This window comes from Desmodus rotundus, chromosome 9 (genome assembly GCF_022682495.2).
Source record: "Desmodus rotundus isolate HL8 chromosome 9, HLdesRot8A.1, whole genome shotgun sequence".
In the NCBI taxonomy this organism is placed as follows: Eukaryota; Metazoa; Chordata; class Mammalia; order Chiroptera; family Phyllostomidae; genus Desmodus; species Desmodus rotundus.
Genome location: NC_071395.1, coordinates 69901162 through 69918647, shown reverse-complemented (window position 1 = coordinate 69918647; position 17486 = coordinate 69901162). Strand labels below are relative to the sequence as shown.

At 48.1% G+C, this 17486-nt stretch overlaps 1 protein-coding gene across 6 annotated transcripts in view; it reads right to left on the bottom strand.

Moving 5' to 3' along the window:
- Nucleotides 1-17486, bottom strand: part of GAS7 (growth arrest specific 7) — a 206138-nt gene that overhangs the window by 80935 nt on the left and 107717 nt on the right. Inside the window, exon 1 of one of the 6 annotated variants that reach the window (XM_045199093.3) lies at nucleotides 11582-11808. The exons of the other annotated variants lie outside the window; for them this stretch is intronic. Within the exon in view, the coding sequence (XP_045055028.1) occupies nucleotides 11582-11584 (3 nt within the window). The 5' untranslated portion in view covers nucleotides 11585-11808. Of the gene's footprint in view, nucleotides 1-11581; nucleotides 11809-17486 lie in introns of those variants that run through there. 6 annotated transcript variants of the gene reach the window in all.

The following is a 17486-nucleotide window of genomic DNA, read 5'->3' as shown; positions in this document are numbered from 1 at the left end:
GAAATCATGCCATGTGAAATAAGCTAGACACAAAAGGCCAAAGATTGCATGATTCCATTTATATAAGATGTCCAGAACAGGAAAACCCACAGACACGGAAAGCAGATTAGTGGTTGTCAGGGGCTTAGGGGAGGGGGATGGATATAGGGTTTCCTTTTCGGGGTGATGAAAATGTTTTGGAACTAGATATTGGTGGCAGTTGCACAAAACTGTGAATGTGTCAAAGTCACTGGTGATAAATCTTATGTTAGGTGTTATTTTACCACAACAAAAAAAATTAGAAAGACGTAGATGAGGCAGAAGTGGGCCTCCCAACCTGCAGGTTCTCATTTAAGAGACACCAGCATTACGGCTCCTGCCTCAGGGAGTGGGGGTGCAGGCCCGGGGAGGGGGGGCACTCACAGCCATCGAGAGGATACAGCATGAGTAAGTACCCGATAATTAAGGTCTCTGCCAAACTTATTCTTCTAATTAGTTTGCTTCCAAGTTAAAGCCTTCCCTTCTTTCCTTGGTCCTATGGCTTCTCCCTTCCATTTTGTCAGCTCTTTCCCATGGGAACGGGACTGAAAAGCAGGGGCAACACAGGCCTTCCGTACAAGGAACAAGGTGAGAGGCAGTGGGAGTGGGCAGAGAGGAAGGTGCTTTCCTCGGCTCAGAAATCCTTAACTGAATTCACGGACGGCTTGCTGGGAGTTCTACAATGCTGCCTCTCCCCCGATGGGCTGCCCCCCCAGGGAACAAGGCCAGGGTCATCCTCCCTGGGACCCCTTGTTCAGTAAACAACTGTCCTCAGAGAATCTGAGTTAAACAGGATCTTCCGCCCCCCAAATGGATGCATGTGTGTGCATACACTCACCCTGTCTCATCAAGAGGTTTCTAGATCACTCCAGGGCCCTACTCAAGAAATGGCTGCACACAGATCCCATTTCTGCCCATTGATAATGACTGACCACTCACCAAATGTCGGTAAGTGGATAGGGCCTGGGTCAGGTGCTTTACACACTTCTCTCTAATCTTTACAGTAAGCCTGGCATATAAATGCCATTTTCCCCCAATTTTCAGATGAGGATCTGGAACTCAGAGAATTTAGTAACTTGCCCCATGGTGCACAGCTAATTAAATAAGACCAAACTTGAAAATCTTAGCTTGGTTCTAGATACCTCCATCCAGTTACCTAAATCCAGGCTACCCTTAGTCCCTCTCCCCTGAGCTCTCTGTAATCAACTCCATTTCTTCACCTGGACCAGCTGACATCCTCGCTCCCACCCAAGCAGGGTGACAACTCACGCCTGATTCTCCCGCCTGTCGCCATCTCCAAGAGTGCCATGCGTTCCCAGGAGACGGGCAAAAATATCACCACCCACATCCAAGCAGTCACGTTCCCTCACGGTGGGCTGACTTCCTTGTTTCCTTAGTTAAAACAACAGAACCGGAGAAATTGCCCTTTTAATAATGGCCACTGATTCATTCCCCTGGGGGGAAAAATGAGCAGGCCAGCAAAGGGAAGTCACTCCCATATTAACAGAAATCCCCCTACAGCAGTGTTTTTCAAAGTGTGATCCCTGAGCCATCCCATCAGTCACCGGGGATGTGGGTTAAAGTGTAGATTCCAGAGCCCTGATCCAATCACCCAAACAACCTGGAGCCTAGAAAGCCACCTTTCAACTTGTGCCCTAGGTGAGTCTTATGCTCACTGAACTCAGAAGAGACCAGTTTGAAGCTTTAGAGGGAGCAACTAAGAGATAACACTGCTTCTGAAATTAAAACTGGGAGCATAAAATTTTAATAAGCACAATTTATAAGAAAATAGTGTTCAGCTACACGGCTACTTATTAATGAAGAGAATCCTGTCCCGTAGCCCAAAGCCTTCAAATGGATGATCTTCAGAGAGACTCGGCCTTGTCTGTGCAGGCTCCAGTCAGTGCCGACCCCACACCCAGCTCCCCACAGCCTCCCCCACTCTTCAGGTTCAACCCAGGGCTCCTCCCCTCTCAGGAGGTTTCTGGGAGCACCTGATTCTTACCTTCTACAGGTGTGAGGAAACGTTACTTGCTGATGTTACCGGGTGGTTGTCAGACACTTGATTTAGCAGCCAGATCAGACACTTTTAAAGCCCCCTGTACCGTGTCTTCTCACACCCCAAACCCAGAAGCAATAGAAGCTCTGAAGAAAGGCATATTCAGCGGGCCCCACACCCCCACTCCCAGATCTATATATAACAGGTCTGAAGTTGTCTGCCTAACAAGCCACTTTCTGGCAGCCCCGTTGCCATGGCAATGACTGCTAATGAGCCCAGTGCTGTGATTGGCACTGCTTGAAGGTTCCTCCGTAAAGAACTCTCCAGCAAGTTCCCCCTTCCACAACCACACAGTCAGCTGGACACCTGGAACCAGGCAAGGGCCTGGAAGGCCTCATCCCTGGAACCAGTCCCTGAGAGACCTGAGGAATCCTGGACCCAGCAGCTAGGAGTGGCCTCCACTGTCACTCACAGAAAGTCAACCAATTATAAGGATAGGGCTGAAGGGGAGCCACCAAGAAGAACAAGACCCAGCTGGGCCAGAGACTGGAGTCATGTCCATTCTATAGCTTTCTGGTGGACAGACTCCTGCACAAAGCTGGGACAGCTATCCACAGAAAGATCATTGCCTCTGGCTACAGGCTAAGACACAAAGCATGAAGCAGAGACCCCTCCCCCCAGGCTGCTGCCAGCCTGAGGGTCTGTGTCTATAGGAATATTAGGTACCTCTCCTCTGCCTTGCAGGTAAAAGTACTGTTCTCTCTGGCTATGGAAACCTTTCTATCCACTCAGAGAGAGCAACTCACAGAAAAGAGCTGGGGAGGAAGTAGGGGACTATGGCAATGACAAGGTACATTCTGGGAAGTATATCCCCACAAGCAGTTTTACAGGTGGGAGGGAGAGGATGGACCCCAGCAGCATCGTCACGTTCTTCTACGGGTGAGGGATTTGGAGACCTGGCCAGAGGGACAAGAAGTAGCCCCACATCAGAGACAGACCGTAAGACTGAAGAAAGCAGGGCCATGTCCCAGCATAGTTCCCAGAATGTGGAAGGAAGGAAGGAAGGAAGGAAGGAAGCTGAGATTGTAGTAGAAGCTGGCCTTTAAACAGATTTGAAGAAGCTATTTCACCAAATAAGTAGACAGAGAATGGCAGTCCAAGCCATATGTGTGTCCCACCTGTGAAGAAATCCCAGCTCTTAGTGGGTCTGACTGAACGGATGGTTAGACATTGAATACAAGCAGGTAGGGGAGACAAGATAACTTTAACGGCAGAAAACAAATTGAGGAACAGTATCCAGAAGCCTCAGGGGAAGCACCAACTTCTAATCCTGACCTCAGATAATACACAGAAGAAAAATTCCAGGAAGCCATTTAGCAACTTCAAAAGAGGGCAGAAAGGTGAAAAATCATAAGGAGAAAACAAACTAATTCAAAAAAGACAAATTGGTTTGAAAAAGAATACAAAATGATATTAAAAAGGAATGGGAAATTATCAAATTGTAGGGAAATTTAAAAGGTAGGAACAGAACATCCATATTGGTTGCAACAACATATAGAATTAGTACTGCACAGAAAAATTAGTTATGTACAAACTAAATCCAATAATTTTGTCCCCCGGAATGCAAAGGAAATGGGACAAAATGAAAACAGAGGGAGAGAAGAGAAAGCCAAGATATGGGTGTGAGGTGTTCCTACAGAAGAAATGAGAACAAAAGCATAACAGAAAAGAAACTATAAACAAAGGTTGTGCATGGGGAGCGGGGAGCTTCCTGGACTGAAAGAAGACAAACACGCAGTGGGAAAGGCCCAGCACTGCTCCGGGCAGACGGAGCTCAGAAACCCAGCGCTCCCACACACCCCAGCAAGCTACTGGGTTGGCCAAAAAGTGCATTTAGTTTTTTCCATAAAATAAAAGACATCTTTTTCATTTTCACCAATAACTTTATTGATTTGGGTATTTTGAGTATGTTGGCTACCTCCCCTGTGGTATAACTTTGATTGTTTTCAGTTAACCTGTCAATTTGATTGCTATCAACTTCAACTGCTCTACCTGACTATGGAGCATCGTCTAGAGAGAAATGTCCAGCACAAAACTTCGCAAACCACTTTAGACTCATTAATCAGTCATAGCACCTTCTCCACACACTGCACAAATCTTTTTTCTCAATTCAGTTGCGTTTTTACCTTTCTTGAAATAATAAAAGCATAATATACTGAAAATGTTGCATATTTTCTTCCATATTCGATATTAAAATGGCTACACAATAATTCACCAATTTTGATGTTTTTTTGAAAATGCATCAAAAATATGATAGCTATCTCAATACAATCTAACAAAATTGTTTTGAATGAAGTTAAAGACAACTAAGTGCTATTAGAGCCATCTTACGGAAAAAAAACCCAAAAAAACCTTTTTGGCCAACCCAATATTTACACAGCAAAGATGAAGATGAAGTCCTATCATCATTTCAGTGGGAGGAGGGTGTCTCAGATCAAGGAGCAGAAATAAAGCTGCTCACAGACTTCTCTGCAACCTCACTGCAAAAGACACCTCTGGATTATTATGTGGAAAAGGTGAGGCCCTCCAGTTCGGCCACACTGTCTTTCACAGGTAATGTGATCAGAATACCTTCCTCTACAGACAGAGGGTCAAGAAAGGTACCATGTTGTTACTTCTTTAGTAAAAGTGCTTAAAAGATGTACTCTGACTACCTTAAAAATTAAGACAAAGATGAAGGAACTATCCAAGGTAAAAACGACCAGGGCTGAATGGGAAAGCAGCTCAAAAAAAGTGTAAATAATTATAAAAATTGAGTCACAGAGTGTGTGTGAGCCCCTATTCTCAATATATAGTGTAAAAAAGTGAAATTACCTGGATCACAAATTCCATGTAACACTGGAAAAGATAGGGATGTGGGAGAAAAAAGGAGGACCCCAAGAGAAACGAATCGAGAGTCCTGCTCTTGTTTTCCATCTCAATAAACACACACTCTCCTCTCCCTCCTGCCACGGCTATGGGGTGCCTGCCAAATCTGCTTCCACCTCTGCTCTGTCTCTTTCTTGGAGAAAGACAGGTTTCCAGCCAGAGAGAACATGACAGAAGGGAACGTCCTTGGAGACTGCAGACTCTTTACTGGACCCAGGGGCTATGAGGCTGACCACCAGCCATCTTTTATTGGCCCATGGGCAACCATCTTCCACAGGGAGTTCTGAGCCCTGAATTCATTATCAGGGGTGTCCAACCTGCAGCTCTTGGGCCGCATGCGGCCTAGGATGGCTATGAATGTGGCCCAACTCAAAATTGTAACTTTACTTAAAACATTATGAGATTTTTTGTGATGACGTGTCACATTGTGTTTAATATCTGCCCCAAGACAACTCTTCTTTCTCCAGTGTGGCCCAGAGATGCCTAAAGGTTAGACACCCCTGCTAGGTGGACAGGGTGGAACCACAGCACATAGTCGTCTGAGAGGAAACTCAGTAGCAAACCAGGGTTTCCTGAAGACGTCATACCGCCTTTGGCAGTCCTTGGAGCATTCCAAAAGCCAAGGGCTGCTCAGCACTCAAAGACGGCTATTTCCTGGCCTGATTCTGAGTGTTTCTGCTTCCCTGGAGACACTTTGGTTGGACGTCTGGCTGAAAAGGGGGTCAAGGGCATGAGGCTCACCTCCAGCTTTTTTACCAATAAGATGCCCTTGTTCCTTCCATTTCTCTATTTGCTGAATTTTTCAGTAAATGTGATGGACTTGTCAGAGATTTAGACAAACCTTCCAGTTGTATTAGAAATCACTTCTCTTATTAAAATTGAGCTGGTTAGCCCTGACTGGGTTGCTCAGTTGGTTGGAGTGTCGTCCTGTACACCAAAAGGTTGTGGGTTCCATCCCCAGTCAGGGTGCGTATGGGAGACAACTGATCAATGTTTCTCTCTCACACTAACCAACCTTCCTTCCTTCCTTCCTTCCTTCCTTCCTTCCTTCCTTCCTTCCTTCCTTCCTTCCTTCTTTCCTTCCTCTCTCCCCCTTATTTTCTCTTTAAAATAAACATAGCCTTGGGTAGGGATTAAAACAAAAAGATCTGGTTAGCAGAGCTGTTTCTTTGAATCCATTAAAGGAACTTTCCAAACCAGGCTTTAAATACTTTAATGCAAATGTCCCCAGAACCCTTCCACACCTGGTACAATCCAAGTGTCCTCAGGCCTCACTGCTCAGGGTGGGTGGGTAGATGGGTGGATGGGTGGGTGGGTGGGTAGGTGGGGACACATTCCCAGCAATGATGGCACTCGCTTGAACCTCCCCACTGCTCATGCCAGACCTCCACCCAGAGAAGCTCAGAAGAGATCTATAAGCTCCCAGAGGGTGACTCACTGGGCTCCCCAGCTCCAGTCCCCAGGGAGCATCCACCATGCTCTTCCTTGCTGGCATCAGATAACTTCCCCCACACCATCACCCCACCCTGTCACTGTCCTCTGTCCACAGAGCTGCTAGAGGGAGCCTTACACTGTGATGTCCCTGGTGCCATGACAAGCTGTCAGGGCCAGAGGACTTTTCTCCCAGCACCCACAAGCCTGCCAGCCATGGGCCTGAAGGCCAAACCCCTTCAAGCACTGCAGATGTGTCAAGCTCCAGAAGATGCAGGGAGGGTCCCAGCCACCCTGAATAGCCACCTGCAAGCCAATCAGCTCACGAGGCCTGTTTATCAGGACCAGGCAAGGAGAGGACACAGAACAATAAACTCTCTTTTATGACCCTAAAAAGGAATGGAGTGATCTGGTTACTCAGGAATTTTGATGAATACAATACAGCGTGGTCCATGCAAGGATACAGGAAGTCAACCCTCCCAGGAAAACTTGCTAAGCTGGAAAACATGGGGTCTCCACTGGGACAAGGATTGATGAATAGTTTTGCAAGGATGAGTTTGGTGGCTCCTCTTGGTTCAGAAACCATTTCATGACCTGAAGTGTCTGGGGTTATGCAGCACGGGGCCAGAAAGACTCCATCAGGTGGGAAGTGGCTTCCATGACAGCTTCATAAGCATTCCTGCCTGAGTCCTTAATTCACTGACACTAGAGGAAAGAGATTTTTATTATTGTTGCGCCTGCCCTACAGATACAAGATTGAAGGGCCAATGAATAGATTTCCAAAGGAGACAGTGTAAGAAACGAAGGCCTCTGGATGTCAGTAAATTTTCTGTATCTGAATTGGCTGCTGCTTTTGCTGGTGACATCTACCCAGCAGGACCAAACAGCTCAATAGTGATCTGAGAGACACCCACTCTCCAGCATCTGTTCAGAGAATCTCAGCATTGGCCAAACAGCAGAACTGTGCCACCAGAGATCACAGTTACTCCTGCTACTTCCTGAGGTTTGAACAGGTGCCCAGAGGCCTCATGGCTGTGTTTAAGGCCACTCAGGGGAAGGGGGTTCCCATAGGTGCTTCTGGAATATGGGAAGCAGTGGTTGCTTCCTCGCCTGGGTGTCTGGAAGCTTTGGGGAACCCAAGAGAAATCCCCTGAGTTTTGCCCCATTTCTAAGGTCTGATTTTGATGTTCCACAGCTATAAAGGGCAGGCAGGTGCACCTGTTCCTGCTTCTGAGCAGAAGAACCTGATGGTTCTACTTACCAGCTTGGGATTAATAGAGACATTTTATTCAAATGCTTAACTTCCTGACAGGCTGCTGAGGAAGGTTGGTCCCTTTCCTCCTCCCCCTTCCCCAGCAGATAAAAATGGCATGGGCCCCTCTGTTGTCCCACCTTCTCCTCAGGACCACAGAAGCATCAGCAGGAAGCACAAACAGGCCGTGTCCCCAGACAACAAGCTGTAATTCAGAGAGTCCCGCTGCCTCTCTGGGCCTCTGTTTCCTCGTCTGTGAAACCAGGGGACACCAACCTCAAACACAGGGTTCCACCACATGAGGACTGTCTTTCATAAGAGACCAAAACCGCCACGAGGGAAATTCCAAGGTATTGAAGTGACCAGTGTAAGCTTACAAAGGCAGCAACCACATAAGCCAAATAGATGACAAAGGCCTCCTGACAGGAACATGAGTGTTCGTGAAACATCACTTCGTTTTTTTGTGGCATGTTTCCCCAAACTTTTTGGGGTTCTAAAGAAGAAGAGGCCCCAAACTCTTCAGGTCTAGACACACAGTTTCATGTAGTCAGCCAAGTCTGATTCAACTGCAGGGACAGAAATGCTGTCTGAGAGGCCCATAAAGTGAAGTGATTCCACAACAACTGGAAATCATTAAATATATGCCCAAACCGAGATGCTCAAGTGTGGGCAGTACCCCTCAGACCCCCTCTTTGCCACAGGCCACTGTTCAGGCCACTATAGGGCTGAAATGTCCCTATCTGTCGTAGGAAGAAACTGGGTTCAAGCTTCGTAGTTTCCATCGTCCTAAAAATCTCAAAAATACATCCTAGATTTTCTCTACTTGTTTTTATCACTAGAAGATGCCTTAGAAGATGCTTCTGAAGGACATTTTGAGGTTCGGTCACTGACAACAGGTCACCTCCCTAGGAAGCTCTGCATCGGGTGAGGGCCACTCCAGATGAATACTGGGAAATTCCTTCTGCAGAGGGAAAAGTCTGAAAGCAAGAGAGTTTTGTCAACCCTCGGTACCAGAAGCGGGGAAAAAAGGAGAAAAAGATATACTAGTGAAGCCCCTCCGTAGCCTTCTTTTAGTATTAAAGTGTAAACCCCCCAAATGCCCTATGCCAATGTTTCTGGCACTTTCTTTTCTTTCTTTAAAAATTTAATCTTTATTGTATTTTTTTGTATAGGGTCTCCTTAACCCCCCCTTACCCCAGCAGTCGCCACTCGATAGTCCACGTCCAGGAGTCTTCTTTCCTTTTTGCTCAATCCTTCTGCCCCCTTTCTAAAGCTGTTATGTCTCTGAAGGAAACCACGTAAGCAAATCTATCAAATCTTCCATTTCGTTCAAAACAGGCCGAGGCAGTGAAGTGAAGACGGAGTTGAAAGTTGCCAGCTCAGGCCATCACAGGCTCATTTTACCTCATGCAAAGCAGCCTGCCAGGAACTTCAAGGGCAACAGAGTAGCTGCTGCCCACAGATGCCCTGGGGGCATGAGCAGGCTTCCCTCAGGGAGTGGGAGCCGTTTTAGAGAAAGGCCAGCTCACAGGTGGGTGCCTCTGCCACCTGCCTGGGGCTTTGATGCAGCTGGTCCAGCTTTGTGGTTGCAGGCACCAAAAGAAAACCACGGCAGCAAGTCGTCTCACCACAGAGACTCACTGCAGCCCCTGTGTAGTGCCCACGCCTGTGCTCCAGGTGACTCCAGTCAAAGACTTCTGACTGGAGACCTCGTTCCCAGCGTGTCCTAACTGGCAGGAGACTGAGGCTAACAGGCGCTGGAGCCATTTCTGCGAGTCAGCACAATTCCTCCCAGCCCAATGCAGCTGGTGCATATAAAACTAGACACAGGTGGGAGCTATCGAGGTTTGGGACCTACCACCGCTCTGTGCGCACAGGGTGTGGACTAGGGGGCCTGAGCGTCAGGCCTGAGCTGCCACTGTTTTGCTGTGAGATCTTGAGCAACCCACTTCATTTCTGCTGGTTGGCCTCAATTTCCTCATCTTGAGAATACGGAAGTTGGACCAGATGGTCTCCAGGCAAAGTCACATTCAAGGGTAGACAAGAGATTCAGAGGCATCAGACTATCCCTGGAACTCTGCCCAGGCCCCAAACCCCTGGGCTTCTGCCTCCTCCCACCCCCACAGGAGTCCTGTGCTTCCACTTCTCAGCATGGAGAGCTGTGGTGGGTTCCCCAGTCCCCGTGGGCCTGCATCTGCCTGCCACTCCCCCAGAGCCCCGCTCAATGGAGCTCCAGTTGCCTAGCAATCAGGTTTCTGCCCTAGCATCCTGAGCTTCCCTACATCTGAAGTTAGAATTCACCCCACACCAAAGGCAGGCGCCAGTGGAATGGTCCTGGGCTTGCCAGTGACTAGCTCAGCTGTTCACCACTCACCCCGCACCCCGAACACACAGTCTACTTAAGCATAGGCATATCCCACCAACAGCCCACTACCCACATGCCTCAGGGTCTGCCTCCCCACCCACTCTGCCAAGGGCTTTGCCAAGGACCTTCCCTGCTCCCTGAATGCCCCTAGTGCTCATCTTCTTGGTTAATCCCTTCTTCCCCATCAACCTCCTGGACCTGCCCCAAACCCCAACCCTCTGCAGCCAGGTCCTGTCCTGTCAGAATGTGATTGATTAGTCTGGAATCTTTACAGTAGTTTCTCCAAGTACAGTCCCTACACTGGCAGCATGGGCATCCTCTAGGAGCCATTAGAAACGCAGGGTCCCTGGCCTACCCTAGAGGTAATTCAGATGCACACTAACCTTGAGAAGCCCTGCAGTGACCTTTTCTAGGAAGTCAGCTGGCCTGTGAGAGGCTCCTGGGTAATAAGCACCATCACTCTTCCCCTGGCCCAGGGGCAGGCCCCTATCAGAAGTCAAGCCCAGGCCCTGGCTGGTGTGGCTCAATGGATTGAGTGCTGCCCCGAGAACCAAAGGGTCGCCAGTTTGATTCCCAGTCAGGGCACATGTCTAGGTTGCAGGCCAAGGTGTCCAACAGGGGGCACTTGAGAGGCAACCACACACTGATGTTTCTCTCCCTCTCTCCCTTCCTTCCCCTCTCTCTAAAAATAAACAAACAAAATATTTTTTAAAAAAAAAGAAAAAGAAAAAGAAGTCAAGCCCAAATCAGAGGTTCTGCCTAACCTAGTCAGTGGGAGACCGCGTCCTGGAGGGAGGTATGTACAGACACAGACTAGCCTTTCCATAGAAACTGGATCTACCTCAGCTGTCCAGCGCCCCCAGATAATGGTCACTAAAGTCTAGGCTGATGGGAGGGCCCCCGTTCCCAAGAAGGGGAGGGTGCTACCTTCTAGGGGCACAGAGTTGGGCAAAATAAGGCTATTCTACCCCTGAGTCTCAGGAGCGCATCCCATTATTTTCGTTACGGCCACTGCCACCACCACGAAACTGGACAGAGGCATCCAGTCCAGGTTGGAACCTTTGTGCAGATACTGGGTTTACAGAGAAGATTCTCAACTACCTTCTGGGGAGCTGTGTCTCCTAACGGGATTCCAGCCCATAGTGTCCCACCCAGAACTGGACCATGGGGTAGGAGGCAGGTGGATATGTAGGTATAAGCCCAGCTTCAGATTTTGGAAAAGTTACATAGGGGAGGCAACCTATGGTCTCCAGTTCCCACACAGAAATCCAAGTCACCACCCTGCTTCTTGGGTCACTGGGGGGCCAAGACTCCCTTCCCTGCCACAAACACCCCTTTTAAAATCTTTCTCTCCTTCCTTCCTCTTCTCCTGATTTCTCACACAACGACCCAGAATTCCTTTCTCCCAGCTCACTGCCCCCCGGGCCTGTGAAAGGTGCCTGCCCCCCATCACAGAGCCCTGGACCCTCTCAGCTGAACAGTAGAGTCCAAATCTCAGAAGGTTCAAACACCGAAGTGATTTTAGAAACATGCAGAAGGAAAGCAAGCTGACCACACATAGCTGCAGGTGAGCAGCATGGATTCTTACCATCAGAGGTCAGCTAATCTTCTTTGGGGGTTGCTAGCTCAGAGGAGAGACTTGAGTCCTGTCTGAAGTCCCCAGAATCAGGGCCAGACCCCGCCAGCTTCCTCTGTGTGGCACCCTCTGCGGGAAATGTGGCCGAGGCAAGCAGCCACGCCAGGGCCAGTGCTCTGGACAGCCTGGAGGATGTTCCTGTGGCTTCTCTCACTGCTGCTCTTTCACAAAGAAGCCACTACATTGCGCAGTTCCCTCCAAGTCTGCTCCCGCTCTCGTGCGGAAATCAATGATGCATTCCGGACTTTCCAGATGCAGCGTTCCTCGAGGCTTTCTTTCTTACTCTCTCTTTTTTTTAAACACTCTCTTTTTCCCCTTTCTCAGCTAAAAAAAGTTGGCTGAGGTCACGACATACAATGGCCAAGCCTGTGTCACTGACCAGATGCCTCCCACCCCCAGGCCTGTGGACAAGAGCGCCTTTGTCCGCTGTGTTTTAGGCGGGACTCCCTGGGCCTGCCCAAGCCCTGCTGGGGAATGTTCCACCGACTTCTTCCCAACCCTAAGTCAGGGTTCTGGCCCTGGCCCCGGCCCCAGCTGTGTGAACCCAAGGCCAGATCAAACCCAACATAAAAGGAACAGAGAATGGTCCCCTGCCTTCACTCTACCCTCACTACCTCCAAATCTGGACAGACAGCAGGCGAAAGATGTTGCACATCTCAGATAAAAGAGGCCCAAGGATCACAAAGTTGTTAGATAGTTGCAAGTGGAGAAAGATTGAACCCTGAGAACAATACTGAATCCTCCAACAAACTGATTTTAGGTGGGGACTCGGGTCCCTGGTGAATATGTCCTGTCACTCCATTTGGAAACCTTTGGAGCAGCTGAGGGTTTAGCACCTACAATGACACACATTTTCGTGTTTGCTTTCAGATGCAAACCTGTGGGATTTTAGGAAGTGATCCTCTATATCAAAGTAAAGAGGATTTTCTGGAGGGACTAGGCCTGGGTGGTTTCCAGTAAAATCACTTCTCTCAAACATTTGTACGGACAAACTGTTTACTTCCGGGGCCAGTTCAACGCCAGCTCCTTGGGGCAGGGGGTGGGGGGGTGTTGGAATTTTGTGCTATCGTCCAGGGACCCAGGCCGATTAGGGTCCCGCCCTTGTTGGGTCACCAGCTGTGATATGCCTAGCAAAGCCTCTACACTGTGGCTCCTTCCAGGGTCAAGTGGAGATGATCACAATATATTTCTCAAACGGTTGTGGAGAGACTCTAAGGGAGAAAATCCATACAAACACTTGTAGTGTGAGGGGGAATGTGAGGACTGGACACAAACTAGTCGGTGGTGTCATTGTTGTTACCACCAGCAGTGGTGGACAGTAAGAGCCGCAGTGCCCTGGACACAAAAAATGTTTAGACTCAGCAACAAAAATGACAACAAATACATAACGTAATTAAAAATGGGCAAAGGACAGTTCTCCAAAGAAGATAAACAAATGGCCAATTAGCACATGAAAAGATGCTCCAAATCACTAATCTTTAGGGAAATGCAAACTACAATTTACCTAACACCCACTGGGATGGACACTATAAAAAATAAAAATTAAAAAAAAAACAACAGAAGAAAAAACACATGTGGGCCAGGATGTGGAACAACTGGAACCTTTGTGCACCATGGTGGGAATGTAAAATGGTGCAGCTGCTATGGATATTATGGCAGTTCCTGAAAAATTAAACAAAGAATTACCACATGATCTAGCAACATCTGGGAATAGACCCAAGAGATATGAGAGTAGGGACTTACACAGGTATTTGTAAGCCCCTGTTGACAGAAGCCTTATTCACAATAGCCAAAGGGTAGAAACAACCCAAGCATCTACTGATGGATGAATGGATAAACCAAATGCAGTCTATACATACAATGGGTTATTATTCAGCCTCAAAAAGGATGTAAGCTCTGACTCATGCTATACACGGACGAACCTTGAGGGCAGAATGCTAAGTAAAGATAAGTCAGTTACAAAAGGCCCAATATTATATGATTCCAGTTCTGTGAGGTCCCTAGAGTAGTCAGATTCATAGAAACAGCAAGTAGAATGGGGGTGCCAGGTGCTGGGAGAAGGGGGAAATGGGGAGTGATTGCTTAACGGATACAGAGTTTCAGTTTTGCAAGACAAAAAAGTTCCAGAAATGGACCGTGATGATGGTTGCACAAGAATGTAAACGTTCTTATTGCTACCGAAAATGGTTAAACTGGGACATTCCACGTAATGTGCATTTTACCACATACACAAAAGATAGTTTAGACCAAGGGACCCTGGCCAGGGTGACGCATGAGCCACAGTAGGAGACACACAGGGGCGGGGTCTCCAGGGGAGGTGGCACGTGCACCCGCCCCAGCTCCTTGGGCAGATGAAGATGACTAGAAAATGAGGGTGGGTCACCTATAGTGGGGCTCAGTATAGTCCAGTCACGGGAACTGAGGCAGCATAGTCAGTATCTTAACGTCAGCCACAGGCTCCTCTGCTTCAGATCATGGCACACCCTGGGGCCCTTGGAGGTGGATGGCGATCAGACACGTCAACTCCCTGTTTCCTGCACCTACAGTCCACCTTTCTGGTCCTTCCCTTCCAACTTCCCCCCCTGCCATGGCAGCCCTCACGTCTTCCTTCTCAAAGTCACTGGCATGGCTGCCTGGGGACACCACTTCCCCTCTGTGATTGCTGAGCTCCAATCAGCTGCAGGAATGACAACCATGACCCCTTGCTGAGAGCTTACTCTGGGCCAGGCACTGCTCCAAGTGCTTCACAGGTCTTATGTCACTTAACCCAAATCAAAAAGGAAGTTTCCGTTATCATCCATTTAATACAGGAGAAAACAGAGGCTCTGGGGGTGACCAGGAAGGATGGGTGGGATGAACAACTTCAGGGTTCAATCCTTTGTGTCCAGCCTGAGCAAAGGCCCAGGGAAAGCAGAGTGGGAGGGTGGGGGGAATGGTGGGTGGGCCACTTCCACCAGAATTTAAGAGGCAAGGAAGGTGAAAAAGTACAAGCTAAGGATAGAGTCAGATCATGGAAGGCCGTGAGAATACCAAGGCTAAGAAATTCAGACTCTCTTCTACAAGCAAGAAGATACCATGGATGGGTTTTGAGCCAGGGAGAAAACATCACCAACTGTGCACCGAGGATATATTATCACAACACCATGGAATAAAATGATCAAATGTTAAGACAAGGAAGTAGTCATGGGATATCCCTCCTTTTTTCTCCCTTTGTAAAAACAAGAGCCCCGGTCAGGTAGCTCAGCTGGTTGGAGCATCGTCCTGCACACAAAAAGGTTACGGGTTTGATTCCCAGTCAGGGTGCATAGCTAGGTTGTGTGTTCAATTCCCAGTTGGGGCGTGTACAGGAGGCGGCCGATTAATGTTTCTCTTTCTCCCTTTTTCTCTCTCTCTCCCCCTTCCTCTCTCTCTAAAAGCAATAAAAGCATGTCCTCAGGTGAGGATAAAAAATAAAAATACAAAACAATAGAAATGCTTAACTCAACATTTGTAAAATGGTCCCAACTCAGCCACAAGAGAAGAAAGTGAGCAGGGCCCAGAGATGAGGAGTCTGCCAGCAGCTGCTGAGTTTACCCCATGTTCTCTCTCTGGTGCAGAAGGAAGGGCCAGGGGGCAAATCCATGTCCTGACCTTTGAGGTTGGCTATACTGCAGGAAGACACAGATAAGAGCAGGTGCATCTCAGCTCCTGGACATGGGGTCCCACCCACAAGAAGATAAAAGCAAAACTTCATTTGCACCTAGACAGCCGAGATGTTCACCTCAGTCCTTCAGGTTTTCTGGGATTAAAGTGGCCATGGAAGCTTTCACAGCCCATAACTTCTTGGTGTTGTAACATCAAAGGGGACATTTTTAAGGCCGGCCAGGCCTTGACACGTCTCTGACACTGTATTACCACACAGATGAACAGGTACAATCACACACAATAGGGCACAGCCACAGGCAACACAGAAATCATTGTCATCACAGTTCCCATTGTGGCGTCTGGCTGGGGGCAGGGGACCTTTCTGGGCCAAGATAAACCAGGAGGCTAATATGCTCTGACCTGAGCTAAGCAGTACACACCAGTCCTGCAAATGTCTTATTCCTTAGGTTTATCAAAGTTAATAGGTCAGGGTGGGGACAACTTGCAAATACACTCAATGGGCTTCCTGTTTGGGGTTATTGCAGCTTCTGAATGAACAGGTCACTTTGGTTTTGCTTGAGTGATAGTCCTCTATCGTTAGAGTTACTGCGAAAAGCATGAATTGTTCTCCCCCTTTGGGTCTCTGCAAATAGGTAGGTTTCTACATATGGGGCCATGTGAACAAATGAGAAACAGTAGGAAACCCATGATCCAAAAGCAAAAAGATGGACAATCATTTCTGCCAAGCTGTGTTTTCCGGAGTTTAATGGAGTCAGATGCGACCAACCTTCCTATTCTTAGTCTTTGTTTCAGCTTCGTTGAAAACTGTCAACCAAAATAGGCCAGATTTGCTCTAGGCCCTTGTCTCCTATAGAACAAATTGTGTTGTCTCATAATGATAATTAATAAGAAAGAACATCTGTGTACGGCGATGAGTCACTTTTTCTAAATGCTTTACAGGCATGATGGGAGAAATCATTCACCAGCCCGTGTAGTCTCCATGGTGTGGGATCTCGAAGACCCCTCAATTCCTGCTATGCAGCCCCTTGGCTATGTGATCAATCAAGTACTTAACAGTTACTAACTACCTTCTCCCGATGGCTGTGGACAATGCAGCAAGTATATAATACAAAGGACTGGACTTCTAAAATGTGGAAGATAAGACACAACACAAGTGAAAAAAAAAGAAATGACCATACAAGGCAGTCTACAATAAGTGCTAAGTTGACAGATAATAAGAGCTATCAGAATCCAGAAGAGGGCAAGATTGCTTTCCACTGGGGTGGTCCAGGGAGGCTTCACAGAAGATGCAGCATTTGCTTGACAGCTGGAATGAAAAGGAAGGGCTTGATCAGAGCAGAGGGACATCAAGTAAGAAGCAGAAAAAGCCTGGGTGACTGACGAGATGTGGAGGGAACGGGAGAAAGTAGAAGTTGAGACCAAAGGAAGCAAGAGGACTAGATCTACTAACCCAGACAGGATGGGCTGTGGTGGGAGCCCGTTTGGGAGGATACGGAAGAGTTTGTTGGCTGCATCTGTAAGTTTGAAGGGATCAGTGAGCAACTGCCATGAGTCTAGCCCTGAACACCCAGAGCCGAAGCATCTGTGTGGGCGTGGTAGTGGAATCTTGTGCGTAGGCTTGGATCTTACAAAGGATGAAGAGCTAAACTTTGAGGCGTGTTCACACATGGTGGGAGAATGAATTCTCCCTGACAATCCTTGGACCCAATCCGTCCCTCCCCAGTGCCCTCCATCCATGCATGCCCACCCCAGGACTTCCGTCCAGGACTCTTAAAGGCAAGAACCAGCTCTTCATTCTTTTCTCCTCCACCCAGCCCAGACCTCACACTCAGGGACTACATGATGGGGAAGGAATGAATGTGAGTCTGAGAATCAGTCACCGATACCAAATGAGGAAGGAGGCCTAAGAAGAAATGTCAGTTAACAGTGCTTGAGTGAGATACCAGAGAAAACACACACTAATTATGAAGAGGATGTCTCCTGCTGCTAATCTCAGAAAGAGTTGGGCATGGAATCAGATCTTCACACACAGAGAAGGGAGGTAAGATATTAAGACAGATGCCATTATGGAAGAAAGCAAGAAAGAGGACTAACAGGGCTGCAGGGAGTGGCTGATTCCAGACCCCCTGGGCTGGTAGCTCCCATGAGGTGAGTGGCAGCCAATTCCTTGCACTCAACATGGTTGGGGTCCAAGGCCCCTCATCAATTCAGA